Here is a 20,825-nt window from a genome sequence, read left to right as displayed (position 1 = left end):
AGCAACCTTCTCGTGGCTAAGGAACTCTGCCGCCGAGAACGACACCTGCCGGGCAGAGAGTTTCTCAAGGGGAACTCCCTTCGCCAGCTCCTCCACAGAGTGATGGAGAGGAAGAGCGAGGTTGTGCTCACCCAGGATCTCGAAATACCTCCTCTGCTGAAGACGAGGAGGAGGGATGAGCTTGTTCCCGGCAGTGGAACGACTGGAGGAGGCAAGAAGGGCGAGCTGAGCGTTGGCCCTAGCCCTGGCACTCTTCAGCCCCCGAGACCAGGGCAGAGCCGCACTGGTCTTAGGGGCCTTCCGAACGTCAAACATTTCATCCAAAATTGTGTCTTTGCCTTCACGGGGGGCGATGACTGGATCCATAAGCCCGTTAAGTTGCCTTATCAGGCTTAGGACCTGCCAGAAGGCATGTTCGGATTCTTGCTGTTCTCCTCCCTGCAGGCTGGCAGCTAAGTCTCCTGCCCCAGGGATCTCTTCCTGGGGTGACACGTGGACATTCCCCAGGGTAGTCGTGGGTTCCTGACGAATCCTTGCAGAGGATTTAGGGACGGTCTTGGAGTCCTTTTATTCCCTCCTGGGAGGGATACAGGATCCCAACAACGAGGTTCGAGGGGCCCCTTCCTCACGAGACGATTCTCCTGCATGAAGCGAAGTCTCCCCCCCTGGTGCCGAGGGGAAGACTACCGCCCCACTGGACTCACCTGAGGACGGAAAGGCCTCGTCCACGGGAGAAGGAGAGAGCACTCGTGCAGGAGAAGGGACCTTCGCGACCGACCTCTTGGGAACCAACTTCACCCTGGGGGAAGTCACCACGAAGTCCACTCCTCTCTTTCTCTTCAGCGTAGGAGAGACAGCCTTTGGTTTGTTACCATGGTCGGCGAGTGCTGGTTTCATAACCCTCACTAACGCCCGTGCCAGAGGACCAAACCAAGTCTGTTGCTCCAAGGACACAGAGTCCGAAATCCTCGCTAAAGGGAAAGGGATCGGGCGATCCTTTGGAGTGGAAACCACGGTACCTGCCTGAAAAGAAGGTGGGGAAGAATGATGTACTAACCTCTCCTCGTCCTGCACTACCAACCTGTGTTTGGGTGGAGGTGATCCAGAGTGCCGTCTAGGAGCACGCGTTCCTGCTGCTACCACCGGCTGCGGAATTCGCCGCGAACGATGGTCGCACGGGAGCGCAAGTGGATGATCGCGCGGGCGCACAGGCGAGCGGTCGCGCGGGCGCACAGGCGAGCGGTCGCGCGGGCGCACAGGCGAGCGGTCGCGCGGGCGCACAGGCGCGCAGGCAAATTATCGCGCGGGCGCGAGGGCAGGCAGGTGAAGAAACGCGTGTCCGAGGCGACGAACGCAAGCGTTGGCGCGACGGCGAGGAAACGCGCTGCCACGTGGGTGAGCGATGGCGAGCGATGGCGAGCAGCATGCGCAGGTGAATGACCGCGCAATGGCGAGCAGCATGCGCAGGTGAGTGATCGCGCGCAGGTGAGTGATCGCGCGATGGCGATCAGCATGCGCAGGAGGGCGATCGCGTGATGGCGAGCAGCTTGCACAGGTGGGCGATCGCGTGATGGGGAGCGATGGTGATCAGCATGCGCAGGAGGGCGATGGCGTGATGGGGAGCGATGGTGATCAGCATGCGCAGGAGGGCGATCGCGTGATGGCGAGCAGCTTGCACAGGTGGGCGATCGCGTGATGGGGAGCGATGGTGATCAGCATGCGCAGGAGGGCGATGCCGTGATGGGGAGCGATGGTGATCAGCATGCGCAGGAGGGCGATCGTGCGATGGCGAGCAGCATGCGCAGGAGGGAGATCGCGTGATGGCGAGCGATGGCGAGCAGCATGCGCAGGTGGGCGATCGCGTGATGGGGAGCGATGGTGATCAGCATGCGCAGGAGGGCGATCGTGCGATGGCGAGCAGCATGCGCAGGAACTGGAAGATAGCTGGCGCGTTGGCGAACATGTGTTTTTGACACACGCGCAGCACGATGTTGCATAGCCACAGGACCAGGTAGATGGTGAGCAGGGAGCTCAGCAGGAACTATAGGATGGTCAGAGACCGCAGGGCGAAGGTCCTCAAATGAGCGCTGACGCTCAGAAGAGAGCTGACGAGCAGGAGCGCTGGCGAGGAGGGCGAACATCAGGAGAGAGCTGACGAGCAGGAGAGTCTTGACGAGCAGGAGAGCGCTGAAGATCAGGAGAGCGCTGGCGAGCAGGAGAGCGCCTGTGCGCTAGCACTGCTCGAGGAAGGGAAGGATCCCTTAGCCCCGAAGGGACCGTTGCCCGTCGGGTGACGAGTTCTCCAGAAGGCGAAGATCTGGCAGGAGATGGTGAACGGTCTGCAGAGAGGTTCAAGGAAGACGGAGCTGTAGGTTGAGGCTGACGAGGAGAGTCCCCCTCGGAGGATGAAGACCCAAAAAGGCGCCTCTTAGTCCCCCTGTAAGGAGGAGGGAGGCCCTTGCGGCGTAGCGGACGGTGAGCCATACGGCGGAGGCGGCCTCGGGGAAGATCGTCGGGACCATCGGTCCTCCGAAGGGGAGTCTCCGTTAAAGCACTTCCCTCAGAAGGAAACTGAGCAGCAGCAGAGACCGAAGGACTCACTTCCCCCTTCGAAGGATGTACGGAAGGGGGAGGAGAGCCTTTAGCACCATCATCCGCAACAGCACCTGCGGCGGATTGCCCAACCACGTCGGAGGCCTCTGTCACCACGACGTCGACAATAGACAGAGGGTCTACCTCTGCTACCGCCGGCGACTGCTTAACAGCGGCCCCCAACGAGACAAGGTCAATAAGAGCGACCCTGGAGGGCAAGCCCTTAAGCCCCAGGGACGACCAAATCTGTAAAAGATCATCATTGGTTCAGGCATTATCAATAACCTCCCCCGGAGGAGGAGGGGGAACTGCTTCGCTATGGGAGGCGACGCCCTCTCCCCCTACCCAAGGTCGGGAAACAGAACAAGGGCCTGCGCTCCCACTCGGCCGACTCTCCTTAGGAGGCGGACGAGGGGGAGCTTCGGAGGTGGTTTGGGCGGCGGAAGAAGAGCCCCGAGAACCTTCCTCCTTCAAGGCTAACCCCGAAGGAGAACGGTCTCTCTTGGACTTCTTCTTACGCCGACGGCCAAACCTCTCCCACTGGGAGGCAGACCACTCCCTGCACTCACGGCACATGTTCTCCTGGTCACACCGTCAGCCCCGACATTGAGGGCAGATGGTGTGCGGATCCGTAGTTACGTCCGACATGAAAGTCCCACAAGGACGACCGGCAACTCCAGGGCATGTACGCATTATAAAGAAATAATAATGAAGGTCAACTTCCAACCAACACACACGCTGAAAAGAAAAAGCAGAAAATTAAAGGCTGTCACGAGGACGTTGAGCAGACACGTCTGATCACCGCCGAGCCAAAAGTGAAGTGAAGCAAGTCACCGGTGTGTGGAGGGGGGAGGGGTAGCAAGCTACCCTTCCCCACCCCCCGCTAACTAGCGCGGGGGTAATTAACCCTCGTTAAAACCATTGGCTCGTCATTTCAGCTGCGCTAAAAGGTAAACCCTCTGTAAATAGCGTGGTTTTTATTTCGGTTACGGAACAAACTTGTAATTTACATCCAAAAACAAACTTCATTCACTAACTTTAATGACTAAGGTTATTCAACTTATTAAGAATAACTCCATAACCTAACATTTTAGCAACTAACGAACATGACAAACAAGATGCATAAATCTGTTTAATCTGCAAGTTTCAAATCCCACTAAAGGCCTTTGAAAGTCACTCACGAGTGGCATATGCAAAGGAGAGGCATTTGTGATGTTATGTAATGTCCTAGGCACTGAACATATGAACAAGCGTCGATGCCTCTTCACCACCCAACTTATAACCAAGATGGACTAGACAATGACTGCCGAAGGCTTAAGAAGTAGGTCTGTGTCTCCCAAAACTACCAGCCTTAGCTCAAAAAGGACAACCCTTTTACCCCCAAGCTATTTGGAACTTTACAACCCTTAACCACCAGGCATTTTCTTTTTCAAGCAAGCACATTTTGCAATATGTTTTTTTTAAATTGCTCTAACAGCCTTAATTTTCATCATAGAGATGTCAGGTTGGTCTCATTATTTTGGAAAATGCCTGACGTTTCTCAAAGTTATCAAAAATATGTAAATAGCAGTATTTTGCAAGGACGTACCGCTACGTCCATGGCGGTAAAGGGATGAATTTTGTGAAACGTACCAGTATGTCCATTGGGGGTAAAAGGTTAAGATTGTGGGAACTTACAAACTAGTAAGATGCATGAACTCGGGGCCCATAAATTTCAAAGTCTAGGAATTCCATTATAACCCTCGTTTATCGCGGTAGATAGGTTCCAGTCACGGCCGCGATAGGTGAAAATCCGCGAAGTAGTGACACCATATTTACCTATTTATTCAACATGTATATTCAGACTTTTAAAACCTTCCCTTGTACGTAGTACTGTTAACAAACTACCCTTTAATGTACAGAACACTTAATGCATGTACTACAGTACCCTAAACTAAAACAGGCACAAATATTAAAGGTGATTTTATATCATGCATTTCCTAAACATGCTAAAAAGCACGATAAAAAATGGCAACCAATGTTTTGTTTACATTTATCTCTGATCATAATGTAGAAACAAACTGGAGGTAGAGCTTTGCTTATTACCCAGACATATTTCCCATACTTTTCCCTTAGAACTACATCACATCTTCCTACTTTAGATATATAGATATACATACATATATATATATATATATATATATATATATATATATATATATATATATATATATATATATATATATATATATATATATATATATATATATATATATATATATATATATATATATGTGTGTGTGTGTATATATATATATATATTTATATGTATACACATATACATACCTACATATATACATAAATACATGCATACATATATATATATATATATATATATATATATATATATATATATATATATATATATATATATTACTGTATATATATGGGTTATGGAAAAAATCCGCCAAGTGGTGAATCCGCGATGGTCGAACCGCGAAGTAGCGAGGGTTCACTGTACTACTAAATCACATCATCATCATGAAACTACGATTACCTGGTAATTATTTAAATATAATGGTGTTGTTCAACACTTATTCAGCTAATCTACAAACCTGGTGAATGCCTGAGAAAAAAATCCCAAAATGTCCCGTTTTATGGTAGAGGCCAGGTGACCCATTACTGTACTGTTAAGGTAACTAGATGACTCACAACCAGCAATACTGTAGGTCTTTTGATGGGAACATGTTGGTAGGCTCTTTGAATCCAGTGATGTGTCTACCTTTCTGTTATGCATCACAAATACTTTCAAATTCATTCAGAATTTGGTAATTGTCTAACACCACATTCTAGGTACCAATGTTGAATCTTAATCTATTGTATGAATTATTTATCATACAGTGCAGTATAAATTACATGATATACCTGTATGGCCACTCATACAGTCTTCATAATCGAGCATAAAAAAAATAATTTACGCCATAAAAATATAAACCAGATCTCTGCAATAATTAATCTTTCACCCAACCAACTCCAGACATACTAAATACAAGTACCAGCTGAACTCAGTTGAGTCCCTTGTCAGGCTGGGAGGAACGTAGAGAGTAGAGGTTCCCTTTTTGTTTTTGTTTCATTTGTTGATGTCGGCTACCCCCCCCAAAATTGGGGGAAGTGCCTTGGTATATGTATGTATGTACAAGTATCAGTTATAAAGCAGTAACCTCAATTCATTTATGGAACATGTAATTCAGTCCAAATAAATTAATTCACGGAGTTTTAACATCCCCTATTGAAAAATAAAAGAGTTTCTTTCTTCAACGCTGTTTAGCAGTCAGCTATTGGGCGCAGCAAACTGATCCCTCATACAGTAAAAGTGGAGAGTTGATAATGTCATTGATCAGACTGGAAATCATTGCTAAACATAACCTGGACAGGATGTGTTAGGTTTATCATGCTTTACTATTACAGTCATACAAATAAAAATAGCCCAGCGGCATAGTAAGAAATATGAAACCAATTGTTCAAATTGTTCTAAAAGCACCAAAATTGGCACACATGTGGATTAATACATTCTGAACAATTTTGGATATGGAGGCATTCAAGATTCTCCCCGTAGCACATTTGGCGGCCATTTTTCAAAATGGCCGCTATTTACCGTTAGCGTCATTGAATATGTACCATAATTTGTCTTTTTGTGGATGCTAAAGGTGATAAGTGTGCTAGAGGTGATAAGTATTGTACAATTACACATACTTCTGTGCTTACCAAATAATTTGGCTACCATTTCACAAGAAAATGAATTTTACTTTGCAGCGGCAGCGTTGGTGGCAGTGACGGCGGCTGCAGTAATAGTATAGTGTTGATAGTCATGGTGCTTGTAGTAGTAACTTGTGGTAACATGGTGGTGTTTTGTGTCTTTGCAGGTGAGGCAGCAGCAGCACCACCTGACATCAGAGACGCGTTGTTCCAGACTGCAGCCATGGCAAAGAAGTTCCAACTGGTCGATACTTTTGAGCAACGTACTCCCACAACACCTCCTGAGACAAACTGGAAGCTGTGTCTTGTATGTCAAGAGGAGACAACAGAGTCACTTGTCTGCCCAGTACTGTCTAAACGCCGAGACCCTGGGAGTGGATACACGACAATGGCTGCAAACTTGGTCAAATTTGATGAACTCGGAGAACTGCCAAGAACTGTTCAGTTACAGAGACTAGATGAAGGACAAGGTGTTGAGGCGACAATGGTTGCCCACCAGGCCAAGTGGCATAAAACATGTATGCTCAAATACAATAACACAATGCTACGAAGGCGCTGGATGGTTGCCGGACCGGAGGTTGCTAGAGTGATTGTGGAATTTGACGACTTCAATCTGCATCCACACGATCAAGAGGAGACACGTCACCACGAAGAGACACCAAGTGTGCAGAACACTTTTGCCAGAGATGTGCGCTCACTCGTGGCCGTCATTGAAGAGCTGGGCAACCCTTTCGAGGAGGACAGTCAGGACTTGCTGGTGCTCGACACAAAGGAGATCGCAGACCCTGCAGTCATAGAAACAGTCCGTAACGCCAAGCAGATTGGCCAAGACCAGTTTGAAGCATTCTCAAAGGAATGCATCGTGGACAGAACCAAGTCCATTGAGGTGGCAATCCACCGGAACAAGCTACCACTGTTTGCGACCAAGAGAGGACCCAATATACCCAAAGGAAAAGAACAGGTCAAATCTCTGAAGAATGATGTTGCGCTCTTCGCACGATTATATATCGGCTGCCAGACCCGTGATGGGAATCTAGAAGAGTTCTTCAGGCATGAAAATCAGCAATGCCCTCCAGCTTTATCTGACGGAGGGAGACTGTACCTAGGGAGCAAGAGTGACTTGCTGGTGTGCCTTGAAGGCCATGCTGAGCCTCAGTTTGAAGCTCCTACTGTCACTGCTGTTGTCCTCGATGGAGCAGTAATCGTACAGATGTTGAAGCCGGGTACTGCCAACACGTTCGAGGAATATGCACAGCAAGTGTTCATCCCATACGTTGTACAACGTTTCCAACATGTATCACATCTTGACCTTGTGTGGGACAGCTACAGAGCAGATTCCCTGAAGGCATCAACCAGAGAACAGCGTGGAAAGGGAGTACGTCGGCGTGTTGTCGACTCAGCAGTCATACCAGGAAATTGGCAAAGTTTCCTGCGAGTTGATAGCAACAAAGTGGAGCTCTTCAGCTACCTCTCCACCATGCTTGCAGAGTCCTTTCAAGAAGAAGGCAAGGAACTGGTCGTCACTGATGGGGAGCAGGTGATCTGTGTTCCACAGCAAGAGGATGTCAACTCACTCGCACCATGCAACCAAGAAGAGGCAGACACCCGCATGATGCTACATGTAGCACATGCTGCACAACATGGTCACCACCAGATACAGGTTCGAACAGTAGACAGTGACGTCGTGGTCCTAGCAGTGATGGTAGTCCAGAAACTACCAGCTGGAGACGAACTCTGGGTAGCCTTTGGGACAGGCAAGAACTACCGCTACATTGCAGCCCATGAAATAGCTTCCTCCCTTGGTCCAGAGAAGGCATGTGCTCTTCCAATGTTCCATGCCATCACAGGGTGTGATACTGTGTCAGCCTTCGTCGGACATGGGAAGAAATCTGCCTGGGCAACATGGAACACGCTGCCAGAACTCACTGATGCCCTGCTGAGTCTGGCAAATGCACCCACAAGCATCCAAGAGGATACAATGCATGTCATCGAGAGGTTTGTCATACTCCTGTATGACCGCACAAGCAAATGCAAGGACGTCAACAAGGCGAGAAAGCAGCTCTTTGCAAAGACGAACTCTGTTCAGAACATCCCGCCAACCTACGCTGCTCTGGAGCAGCATGTGAAGAGATCTGCCCTTCAGGGTGGTCATGTCTGGGGCCAGGCATTGGTACCAACGCCCGTGCTCCCTCCACCAACAGACTGGGGCTGGCATCGGAGTGATGATGGGCTCTACACACCACTCTGGACCAGACTCCCTGAGGCATCCAAGGCCTGCTATGAGCTGGTGTCTTGCGGATGCAAGAAAGGCTGCAAAAACCGCTGCAAGTGCAAGAACGCTTCACTGCAATGCACTGGTCTATGTTTCTGTGAAGGCGAATGCCAGTAGATTGGGACAGAAAACTTGCTAACCAACATTATGATCTGTAGACATTCATAATTCTGGTGACCAGATTTGAAAAGTTCGGAATCATAATTAACATAGTGTGGCAAAATCTACGTTATTGTATTACATGTATGTACTGCAGGATTACACAAGTACTGTGCCTAGAGACTGGGCTTTTGGTCGACTATATAACTACAATCTGACCATACTGTAAACTTCCCGTACTCTGTGTATTATTTTGACTAGCAATTTTGCCAGCAATTTGAAATAAAAAAGCAACTTGAGCAATTAAAGTGTGTTCCTGAAATCAGGTACTGGTTATTAGAGGTATTATGCCATTGAGTATTGAAATCTTCATCAAATGTCCACTTTTTCCACAAAATGGCGGCCAGTTTGGGGGCCATTTTTGAGAAGATTCATCTAAATATCTGTTAAACATTTATTGATGTTAATTCTGATGTAAAAAGAGGGAATTTTGGCCCATCTAGCACCAAACTAACGACACATAATGAAGTCTATGTAATGACGCTAATGTTAAATGGCGGCCATTTTGAACAATGGCCGCCATATCTTCCTAAGGGCTAATCTTGAATGCCTCCATATCCAAAAATGTTTAGAATATATTAATCTACATGTGTGCCAATTTTGGTGCTTTTAGACCAATTTGAACAATTGGTCTGCTAAGCCACTGTACTAAAATAAGTTAAAACCATAATAAAACCTTTAAAAAAAAGATAGGTTTTACATTTTTTACAGCATATGCCTAAGTTAAATGATAATGACTAAATTCTGCTTTCTTAGTTTTAAAACTCAAAGGTTTTAATATAATAATTTATTTTGTGTATGGTACAAATACTGTACTCTAAATTTACGCCTATTGAACCTATATAACCTAAGAAAGAAACAATCAAATTATCCTAATTATGAACATAAAATCGGCGGTATGACTAACCAATGGACTTTAGCTATACGTCACAACCCTAGTCCCAGGGAGGCCATTTCGCCCCGAGGTGTGACTGGGGCCAAATCATGCAGTTATATAATGAAGTAAAAGTTAAAGAGTTTGGAAGCCGGAACCGGGGTTAAATACAGGGCTAGAAATTCGGAGATGTTAGGAGTTGAAGATGAAATCAATGGTTTGATTTACACCATCATAGCATTGTGAGCTTTTGAATTTCACAAAACATAGCAGAGGGAGCAAATGAAGAATAACAGCAAAGCCATTACTATATAAACTAGAAGGGCATTCAGAGCGCAGACCTCCGCCACGACAGCTTATTTCTCAACCATTTGCTTGACCTCTGACCTTAACATGTAGTAATTGGCGTGGATTTTCATGCATTCAAATATGAACCAAACCTAAAGTCTCTGTGACAAAGATGTCGAAACTTACGGCTGATTACGTGAATTGGACATTTTGCTTGACCTTTGACTAAATTTAATCATTTCCAGCTTTTTACATAACAGTTAATCCCTGCAAGTTTCATTACTCTACGATAAAAATTGTAGCCAAGAAGCTATTCACAAACAAACACACAAACAGGGGATAAAACATAACCTCCTTTCAACTTCGTTGGCAGAGGTAATAACCTTTAAGTGTGTCAGTTACCTTAGCTATACATTATTTGGTAAATTTTGTTTAGACCTGGGATGAAATAGGGTCAAACAATACCTGCATACTGGTGTGTTTTGATTGAATCTGATCTAAATTTCTATTGGAAAATTTTAGTTTCAACAATAAAGAACCACCAACAAATAAAAAGAAAGGGGGACCAGTATGGGAATTTGAAGTTTTAGACCAGGGGAAAACACAAAACTATTTATCGGTAAATTCAGGGATGCAACCTAACCTAAGCCAAGGTACAGTACTGGTACGCCTTATTTACAATTAATTACCGATGAAAAAATAACACCCTATTACTTTTCAATATAGGTCTAGGTCACAAGCTAAACTATAAGAAGTCAAAATTTCAGTAACATATACTACAGAAGCCTATTAGGAACTAACCACTTTAAAATGCACAAACTAAATACAGATGGCATAAATTCCCAATAAACTATATAAAAAGATGCCCATGAGATAAGAAGTTATTCAGTCACCTGCCTAATAGTGACTTAAAATAAGAAACATCTATGGTGGGCTACAGTACTATAAGTTCTTCGGGGATTTTGTGGCATGCTGGATACACCATATAGGTAAAGGTAAAGTAAGTAAGGGTAGGGTAAGGTTGAAAAAAAGATGGGGTAGGGTAAATAAAGTAAGTTAGGGAAGGATGAATAAAGTAAGTTAGGGAAGGTTGAATGAAGTACGATAGAGAAGGTTGAATACAGTATGTTGGGGAAGGTTGAATACAGTATGTTGGGGAAGGTTGAATACAGTATGTTGGGGAAGGTTGAATACAGTATGTTGGGGAAGGTTGAATAACGTATATTAGGGTAGGTTGAATAAAGTATGTTAGGGAAGGTTGAATAACGTATGTTAGGGAAGGTTGAATAAAGTATGTTAGGGAAGGTTGAATAAAGTAAATAGGGGAAGGTTGAATAAAGTATATTAGGGTAGGTTGAATAAAGTAAATAGGAGAAGGTTGAATAACGTATATTAGGGTAGGTTGAATAAAGTAAATAGGAGAAGGTTGAATAACGTATATTAGGGTAGGATGAATAAAGTAAATAGGGGAAGGTTGAATAAAGTAACCTGGAGAAGGCTGAATAAAGTACACTGTAGGTTGAATGAAGGTGTGCATGTACGATGACTGGTATTCCCTATGACTCCCTTATTTTCAACCATATCACCAAGAATTTGGCAGTATAAGAGGAGCTGCAAGGGGTTCACCCCCAGTTGGGTAAGGAGTTTCAAAGTCACTACATACCCAAAATTGCAATGCAGAAAATGGCTGTTACCCTAGAGAGTATATCCATAAGAACTTAAGAGCTGATCCTATATTATATTTATATGAGGGGAACATAACTGATGCGCACCAGTATTAGGAACATCCAAGTTGGAACTTGACGTGAAAATATAAAATAAGAAGAAAAATCAATATGGTATAGGTGTTAATGTAATGCTATTATTTACGAGTACGTTGATTAATGAACTAACGCTCATTAACCCTAATTATTAACTAACAGGTCTTTGCTAAGCTGTAGCTCACTTCACTCGCAACTAAACATTGCATAATTGTTTATCTGTTCTGGCAAGCGGTACATGTTTCGGAACAGGCTGCGTTACAGGCGTTAGCCAAGTGGACGAGTATTTTGCCCGACAAAATTCGGTGACTTAACCACCTATACAATGCCGGTATGACGGTCTGAACGATCCCCCGGTCTCAGAATACTCCTTGATATTCTGCGCATGTGCGAACATTGCCGTTTGCCAGTGCATACGAGGTTGATGTTTTATTTTCCTGTAATGTTAGCGTGCGCAGCTCAACATTACCACTTGCCAGTACATACGAGCTTGATGTTTTATTTTCATGCGAGTGAAGCGAGCTAATGGCGGAAAAGAACCATTATACAATGTCAAGGAGAATTCTGAGACCGGGGGATCGTTCAGACCGTCACACCGGACAACCTGGAAACGAGCTGACTATGGTATGAAGTGACACAGGAAAAAGGAACAAGCTGTCTTATAGCAAGAATGTTTTCCTCGTCCGTAACTATAATAAAACCCGAGGTGATCCTTTCCCAGTTAGGACACGACCTGTAGGTTAGGTTAGGTGGGGAAGTTTAGGTTAGGAGATGCCCTATACACGACGGAGGTCCTGTCCGTCGTTATACAAAAGCTGCAAATAAAGTAAGTAAGGGTATGTTCAACTTCATTTACTTATTTTATAAACTGTAACCAAAAAATTGCAGCTTTTGTATAACAACGGACAGGACCTCCCCCGTGCATAGGACATCATTTAACTTAAGGTTCCTCACCTAACCTAACCTAACCTACAAGCCGTGCCTTTATTAATTGGGATAGGATAACCAGGATTTCATTATAGTTACGGACGAGGAAAACTTTCCTACTATTAGACGGCTTTTTCCTTTGGTAAAGTTTTACTGTATTACAGGTTCACCAAACTTCCGTCAAACAATCCCGGTAAGTAACACCAATAAATGATTGGTTCACAACTGTTTAAATTAAAAGGTAGACATACCTTTCAAGGTCAAAGGCTGGAACTTTATGACCATTCCTGGAAGCGACTATTACTTAATGACATGTTATTACTCATTTATACCAAATATTACAAAATCAAGCCGGCGCCGGTAATGACAATCTAAAAAGCACAACTAAATGACAGGTCTACGATTGTCAAAAAAAGAAAAAAAAACTTACCTTCCATGTGCCAAGACCAAAGGCTGGAACTTTATGGCCATTGTTGAAGGTCAAGTATGGAACGTCAGGGGCAGACATTTCTGAATTTGATACAAAATGCTGTAGTGATTTATAATCTGAAGTTCAGTTGGAGAGGCGGATCACGTATGTAAGTGTACACTTTGTGATGTGTCAAGAGCGACTGAGCGAGTGAGCGATCTAACGATATTTACAGCTGCAAGCGATACTTCCATAGTTGCCAACTCGTATTATTTTTCATTTAATTTTCAAGAATTAACATAAAGCATAAACAAAATAACTTTAAAAATTACTTTATAATAAATTTCGCAATTAAATGGTAAATTTCATATTAATTTGCAATGTATTATCATAAAAGAATCGAGAATAATAAATAGTTAACTGCAACCATAACAATTGACAACACATCTATGCTGTTGTCTTAAATTCTGGCCGTGCCTTCATAGCACCGCCCCTGAATTCCTTTTGGGTTTATATTTCACAAAATTATTGTTTGTAATTTCATATAGATTTTAACTTTATAATTAGGCAAAATAGACATTTGCTCTTGTAAATCATTTTCACTATAATTAAAAGTATTCTTTAGATAAGACAATTTTACCGGTTCGTCTTTTATCTCTGCATGTGTTATCTCATCCCAAAACATATTTCATAACTTTATTAATTCTGTTGATGATGCTGAAAATTGATATCCATCCAATCTTGGACAGGCAGACGGTTGGACATAACTAAGAGTTGAATATGTCCTTGGGAATAAAATTACCACTCAGTGAGTCCCTCGAGCGCTGCATACTATTGTATCTTTTTTTCTTCTTGTTTATTTAAATTTCATAGTTCATATACGAAACGTCTATTTCATTGGTGATACTGTTCTTAAAATATTTCATCGTGATCCTTCATTATCTCCCTTGTAGTTTATTTCCTTTCCTCGCTGGACTATTTTTCCCTGTTGGAGCCCTTGGGACTTGTAGCATCCTGCTTTTGCAACTAGGGTTGTAATAATAATAATAATAATAATAATAATAATAATAATAATAATAATAATAATAATAATAATAATAATCAGGATAAGAATCCAGGGTTTAAAATTAATATATCACGAACAGCTCCCATTGGATGCCTTAAAATTAATAATAATATCAAAGTAAAGTAAATTTAAGGTTCGAATTTCCCGGTATTCTTATACGAGTAGGGTGAACAAGACGTGTTAGCCCGGTTATAAATAAAATATATTGATCAATACACCCATTTCTCTTACAGTTGACATTAAACACAGTAGTAGCCTTTATACGTATATGAATACCTTATAATGGTGTGTACTGAACCAGAAATTGGTGCATGAAAGTATGGGATTTGTGATATTAAAGGTTAAAGGTTTCTGGTTTCAGTAACAGTTTTATCTGAATAGAAGTTCACTAGAATGTTAGCCGGGAAACCCCGCCCCAACTGTGTTGTCCAACCACAACAGTGGCCTCCCAGTAAACAGCTTAAACTCTCATTTATGGGTAGGATCGATCTGATGTCATGCTAATACTAGGCGAACATGTTACCACTGTACTAGCATGGAGGCTAGTATTTACCACGCATGATGTTCAAGTGCATATATTAAGCAAGGTAAAACGTCACACGAGAAAGATTATATTTTTTGAATACTTGTAGAAATATGACAATCTAGTTCAATTGTACAGAAATTCTAGTGTCTTAATAGAGTTGATATACATACAGTAGTTTAAGATTCCTTCACCAACTCATTTGCAAGTGTTAATAAAACTGTTGTTTTGTAGTTTTATTAAAATACTGTAAGGGACTTTTTGGAATGGATTCAAAATTTAACCATAAAACGTTACCAGATATGAAGATAAGACTAAAGGACTTTATCAGATCTGATGCAAAGAGAATATATATTTTCTTTATAACTTTATCTCCTTATCTCTGGTGTGCTCTCACAATACCGAAAACAGATACCCTGTTATCTGTAGATTTGTGCTAAACTATAGTACAAACAGTAGTTTCTGTAATATGATAACGAATTAACTGAACTTTGTACACTTGCAAATAAGGCATGATTGACTACCACTTACTTCACTCTGACGGCTGCTTTTCCGGTCCCATACAGCAGGGGAACCCCACTCTCTATAACAAGACCTCTACTGTCATTTTATCTTGTTCGTTCAGAGTATTCAACATTTCATATCACATATTAGTCATTTACTGTTAAATCGTCTCTTTCAAACGACTCACATAATAAGAAATTCTTCAGTTTCCTCTTGGAAGCCACAATGTCTTCAGTCATTCGGATGTCTCGTGGAAGCTTATTATATAGTCTACTATCTAATATTAATACCAATTCCCTAATATCGCAAGAGGGTCTGCCCCTCTCTTTTATTCTTCTCCTGTACTTCTCTTTCTCCCTATTTCCTTAATCTTTCCCATCCGAGTACCTGCCTTTGAGCTATAAACTGGATTGTATCCAGGGGTACTCTTCCTTTCCCCATATTCCCCACTTCCCTATTCTTATTATTATTATTATAGTCTACTACCTTGCTTTTCATTTGAATAGTCTAGGGTACAATCCCAAATGAAACAGAAACGTGTATATATATATATATATATATATATATATATATATATATATATATATATATATATATATATATATATATATATATATAATGTATATATATATATATATATATATATATATATATATATATATATATATATATATATATATATATATATATATATATATATATATTCAGCTATGTGAATCCATCCTCGACTCTTCCAAAATCCTTATCAACTCTGTAACACCATCTTCCAACCTTTCCAGTTTACTCGGTGGTTCTCCTTTTTATATTTTCCAAACTGACTATCAGCGCCATGAGGCACGACACCTTGAACCTTTCAAATTGCCTATGAGCTCTGTGGCTTCCTTCCTTTAACATTCCAATATGACAATGAGCTCCATGACTCCTTCCTTCAACCTTCAAAATTGTAAACCAGCTCTGTAATCCAGTCCTTACAAATTGCCCATCAGTTCTGTGGCCTCTTCCTTGAACCTTCCAATTGTCAATCAGTTCTACAACCTTCCAAATTCCTCTTAAGACCCATGGCCCCATTCTTGAATATTTCAAACTGACATCCAGCCCCGTGAACCGCTACTCCAACCTTTCTAATTGCCCACCAACCTGATACCACATCTTTTATGCTTCCAAAAGGCCAATCAGCTCTGTAAATCCTAGCATTCGTCCTTCCAAATTGTCAATCATCTCTGTAATCCTAGCATTATCTTCCCACTTGTCAATGAGCTCTGTAAATCCTAGCATTCAACCTTCCAAATTGTCAATCAGCTCTGTAATCCTAGCGTTATCTAACCACTTGTCAATGAGCTCTGTAAATCATAGCCTTCAACCTTCCATATTGCCAATGAGCTCTGTAATATTAGCCTTCAACCTTCTAAATTGCCAATGAGCTCTGCAATTTTAGCATTCAATCTTCCAAATTGTCAATGAGCTCTGTAATCTTGGTCTTCAACCTTCCAAATTGTCAATCAGCTCTGTAATCTTAGTCTTCAACCTTCCAAATTGTCAATCAGCTCCACAATCCTAGCTTTTAACCTTGCAAATTGTAAATGAGCTCTGTAATCCTAGCCTTCAACCTTCCAAATTGTCAATCAGCTCTGCAATACTAGGCATCAACCTCCCAAATGGCCCTTTAGTTGTGGCCTACTCTTTGGAATTTCCAAACTAATAAACAGCTTCATGAGTCCCTGCTTGAAGCTTCAAATTGCAAATTAGCTCTTTTGCATACTTACCTTCAAAATTGCCCGTCAGTTCCATGATCCATTTCTTGATAATTACAAACTGCCAAGCTGCTCTGTGACCCCTTCCTTCTGAAATACAAATTGGCCATCTGCCAAGTGGCTCCCTCTTTGGACTTTCCAAATGTACAATCAGGTAAGTGACCTGTTACTCTACCCTTCCAAATTACCCATTAACTTTGTAACCGTTGTCCAGCTTTTCAAATTGCCACTTACATATGTAACTTCATCCCTCAACCTTACAGATTGCAACCAGCACTGTAACGTCATCCTTTTACCTTCCAAATTGCCAATCAGCTTTGGGAATACCAATTATCTTTGCGGTCCCCTTCTTCTTGAACATTCCAAATTGCCAATCAGCTCTGTGACATCATATAACAAGTTTACTAATTTCCAATTGGCTCTGTATTCTCCGTCTTATTTTCACTTATAGAATAATAAAAGAATAATTAAAACTTGCATTGAAACATCTATTCTCTTATCTGACACATTAAACCATATTCTTGGCATCCATATACAATCCTAATCTTGATTTTCTCTGACATAAACCTTTAATTTTCTTTGCTTATAAACAGTTCTTTTCCTTAACAACATGCAGAGCATCAAAAAAATTAATTTTTCCTATCATTATTCCTATACCACAAACTTTTTTTGTAGTCATATATACCCTTGGGAAGCTACTAAAGGAACCTTCCATCAGGACGTCATGGCTCTAGCCCCAAAAATAGTACTTTTCCTATCATTATTCCTATACCGCACTTTTTTTGTAGTCATATATACCCTTGGGAAGCTACTAAAGGAACCTTCCATCAGGACGTCATGGCTTGAGCCCCAAAAATAGTATTTTTCCTATCATTATTCCTATACCACAAACTTTTTTTGTAGTCATATATACCCTTGGGAAGCTACTAAAGGAACCTTCCATCAGGACGTCATGGCTTGAGCCCCAAAAATAGTATTTTTCCTATCATTATTCCTATACCACAAACTTTTTTTGTAGTCATATATACCCTTGGGAAGCTACTAAAGGAACCTTCCATCAGGACGTCATGGCTTGAGCCCCAAAAATAGTATTTTTCCTATCATTATTCCTATACCACAAACTTTTTTTGTAGTCATATATACCCTTGGGAAGCTACTAAAGGAACCTTCCATCAGGACGTCATGGCTTGAGCCCCAAAAATAGTATTTTTCCTATCATTATTCCTATACCAAAAACTTTTTTTGTAGTCATATATACCCTTGGGAAGCTACTAAAGGAACCTTCCATCAGGACGTCATGGCTTGAGCCCCAAAAATAGTATTTTTCCTATCATTATTCCTATACCAAAAACTTGCACCTACACTATATTTCCTACATTTCCATGAATATTCTCACCAATCAACGCAAGAATCATGAAAATTCTCATCATCTTTCATATCACCATGTCGGATGTCTCATATGCTTGATTTAGGTCTGTGTACTATTGGAAAGGGATCTCTGGTAGTGGTATCACTCGCCCCAGTTTTAATACCGACACCCTCTTAGGGGTGAGCGAGCTGGATATATTCCTAGCATTCCCTGCAACTTTTTTCTCTGGTATATTTAGCAGTATTTATACCTTTGAAATGGTGCTTTAAGGAACATTTCACTGGGCGACACAGGTTCCTCACCCAGAAATAGATTTTTCCTTCGTCAAAATCCCTTTCTCATTTACTCCTAAACTCTCCCATTAATTGTTTAATACTGATTTGGTTCTCAGAGTTTCTTCAGCCATAGTGTGCGTCTTCATCCTGTTACTTTCATGTTTATCCTACTGTTCCTCATTGTCCATTGTTCTTTTTCATACAATATTTCAGATTCTCTCAACCAAATAAACCAACTTACATGCTCTCCAGGTGATAAGAACACTCAAAATGTATCTTGGGTTTAATTTTAAAATTCAAGATACTTTCCTGGGGATCCTCATTACTCCTTGTGCTCTACACATTACGAGAGGTTTCACTTTACTTATTTTCAAGGGTGTCTGCAATCAAGCCACCATACATTAATCTAGTTTACTTCAACGATACAATTTCTTTTTTTTAGGAGAATTAACATTCAGATTACAATTTTCTTGATAGTAGCTTTGTAAGGAGAAAGTAGTACAAACAATACCGTATCTCCACTATATAATTCCTTCTAAGGAAAAAATATTTAGGATATTTCGATACTAAAGGTCATTCATGATTGGCAGAGGCAAGAGTAAGGTCATGGGGGTGTCGAATAATGTCCTAAAGACGGATATGGCAAGCTCATATTAAGTATAGCGATATGCCTAGTAAGACGGCATAGTTTAGTCTGTATTTATCATATGCCATTCTAATTAAGACCCGACATATGTCAGGGGGGTCAAGATAATGGAATAACCCTTCGAATAGCAGCATCTTTAAAATCAGTCTGGGTATAATATAACGAACACAGAATCACAAACGGACAACACGTTCTACCTTGATACTTTTGTTTAAATGTCCATCTCTAATGCGTCTTTGCCATCTTACTGAAATAACTGTTGACCCATAAGCTCTTATAAAATCTACCAATATTCTACTCCCTATAAAATCTTAATGAAGTGATAATTGTATAATATTAATTAGCCTCCATTTGATAATAAAGCGAGCTGAGTGCATACTTGTGGAGAAATAATAAATTCTTGGGTGGTCTGTCATGCATACAGTGGCCAAGTCCCATCTCCAGCTCTGCTAGGTCCAGGCAATGGCTGCTGATGACTCAGAAAATATGACAGGTCACAAACTTGGCAATAGGATAGTAAGGAAGGTCATGATTTTACGTATGAACTCGGGGCTTACAGATCGTGAGACATCGACGAGCTAGGTCGCCACAATCCTTGAAGCTATTTTCACTTTTAGGTGTGATCACTCCTGATACATTGCACACTTAAATGATTAATACTGTATTCTTCAGTCTCCTTTTAAAAAGTTGTTATATTATGCATACTAAAGTATTTCTTTCTTGAAAATTTATAGCATACATTATCTTGACTGGAGAAGTGTCCTATACCATTTTGCTTAAAATTGACCTTGAAATGTCCAGGGAGTGTTTTTCAAAAGTTATCAGCTATCCTACTCTCAATGTTGGTAGAAATGAATGATCTGGCACCAATCTGGAGATTTCATATCATATTCTCTGCCACTGTCTTCTATTTCTAAACCCAGGCCAATTTAAGTTTCAGTTTTATTGTGACTGAAAAAGAAGGTAAAAAATACAAATATGATTACATAATGCAGAATTGAGAGTAATATTCTACGATTGACGTGTGCACATAAATCTCATATTGACAAGTCTACTATAATGAGCATATTTATCACTAATATAACAACTGAACTAAGACAAATATGGATTTGGTTATACCTGTACACAAGCTACATATGAAATAAAAAAAGGTATATTGAAGAACTATTTCCCTTTTTTTGGATTGTTCTGGTAGGAGAATTTTGTTCCATATCTCTCTCAATTCATTACATCAACTCTCATGGGAATGTTTGTAACATTCCCATACTCTTCTCATGGATGTTATTGATTTATCTCCATTTCAGCACACTGCATATGTAGGGATGGATCATTCCTTTAATGAAGAAACAAAAAGACAGAAGTGGTAAGCAGTCTGATCTTTTCAAAACAATACTTTCAACTTTAACAGGAAATGTTTTAAAAAGAACCTTTCAATTATACCATACTGAATTCATAAAAATACAAATACTATAAAGGGGAAATGAAACTCCATTTCTTAATTTGTGTGTATTTTTTACAAGCTGGCATCTTTAGAAGTCTCATCCAGAGGATATGGATGCAGTAAATAAGAAAACACATGTAAACTCTTCCTATGTACCCTTACGGAAAGACCTGCTATACACAGGGTAAAAGAAAAAAGAATTTTCGGTTTGGAAAATGCTTTGTTTGATTGTAT

The 20,825-nt window shown here is 41.4% G+C and overlaps 1 protein-coding gene across 2 annotated transcripts in view; it reads right to left on the bottom strand.

Annotated features, from left to right (window-relative positions):
• LOC137637056 (aldo-keto reductase family 1 member B1-like) overlaps positions 1 to 13,223 on the bottom strand; it is a 51,265-nt gene extending 38,042 nt beyond the window's left edge. Inside the window, exon 1 of one of the 2 annotated variants that reach the window (XM_068369363.1) lies at positions 13,038 to 13,223. In XM_068369363.1, the coding sequence (XP_068225464.1) occupies positions 13,038 to 13,115 (78 nt within the window). In that variant the 5' untranslated portion in view covers positions 13,116 to 13,223. The remainder of the gene's footprint in view (positions 1 to 13,037) is intronic. The other variant, XM_068369362.1, reaches the window with a different exon arrangement.
• Between the last annotated feature and the right edge of the window lie 7,602 nt (positions 13,224 to 20,825).

Source organism: Palaemon carinicauda, unplaced genomic scaffold (assembly GCF_036898095.1).
Source record: "Palaemon carinicauda isolate YSFRI2023 unplaced genomic scaffold, ASM3689809v2 scaffold508, whole genome shotgun sequence".
Lineage (NCBI taxonomy): Eukaryota > Metazoa > Arthropoda > Malacostraca > Decapoda > Palaemonidae > Palaemon > Palaemon carinicauda.
The sequence above is the reverse complement of the archived record's forward strand: the minus strand, read 5'-3'. Positions and strand labels throughout refer to the sequence as shown.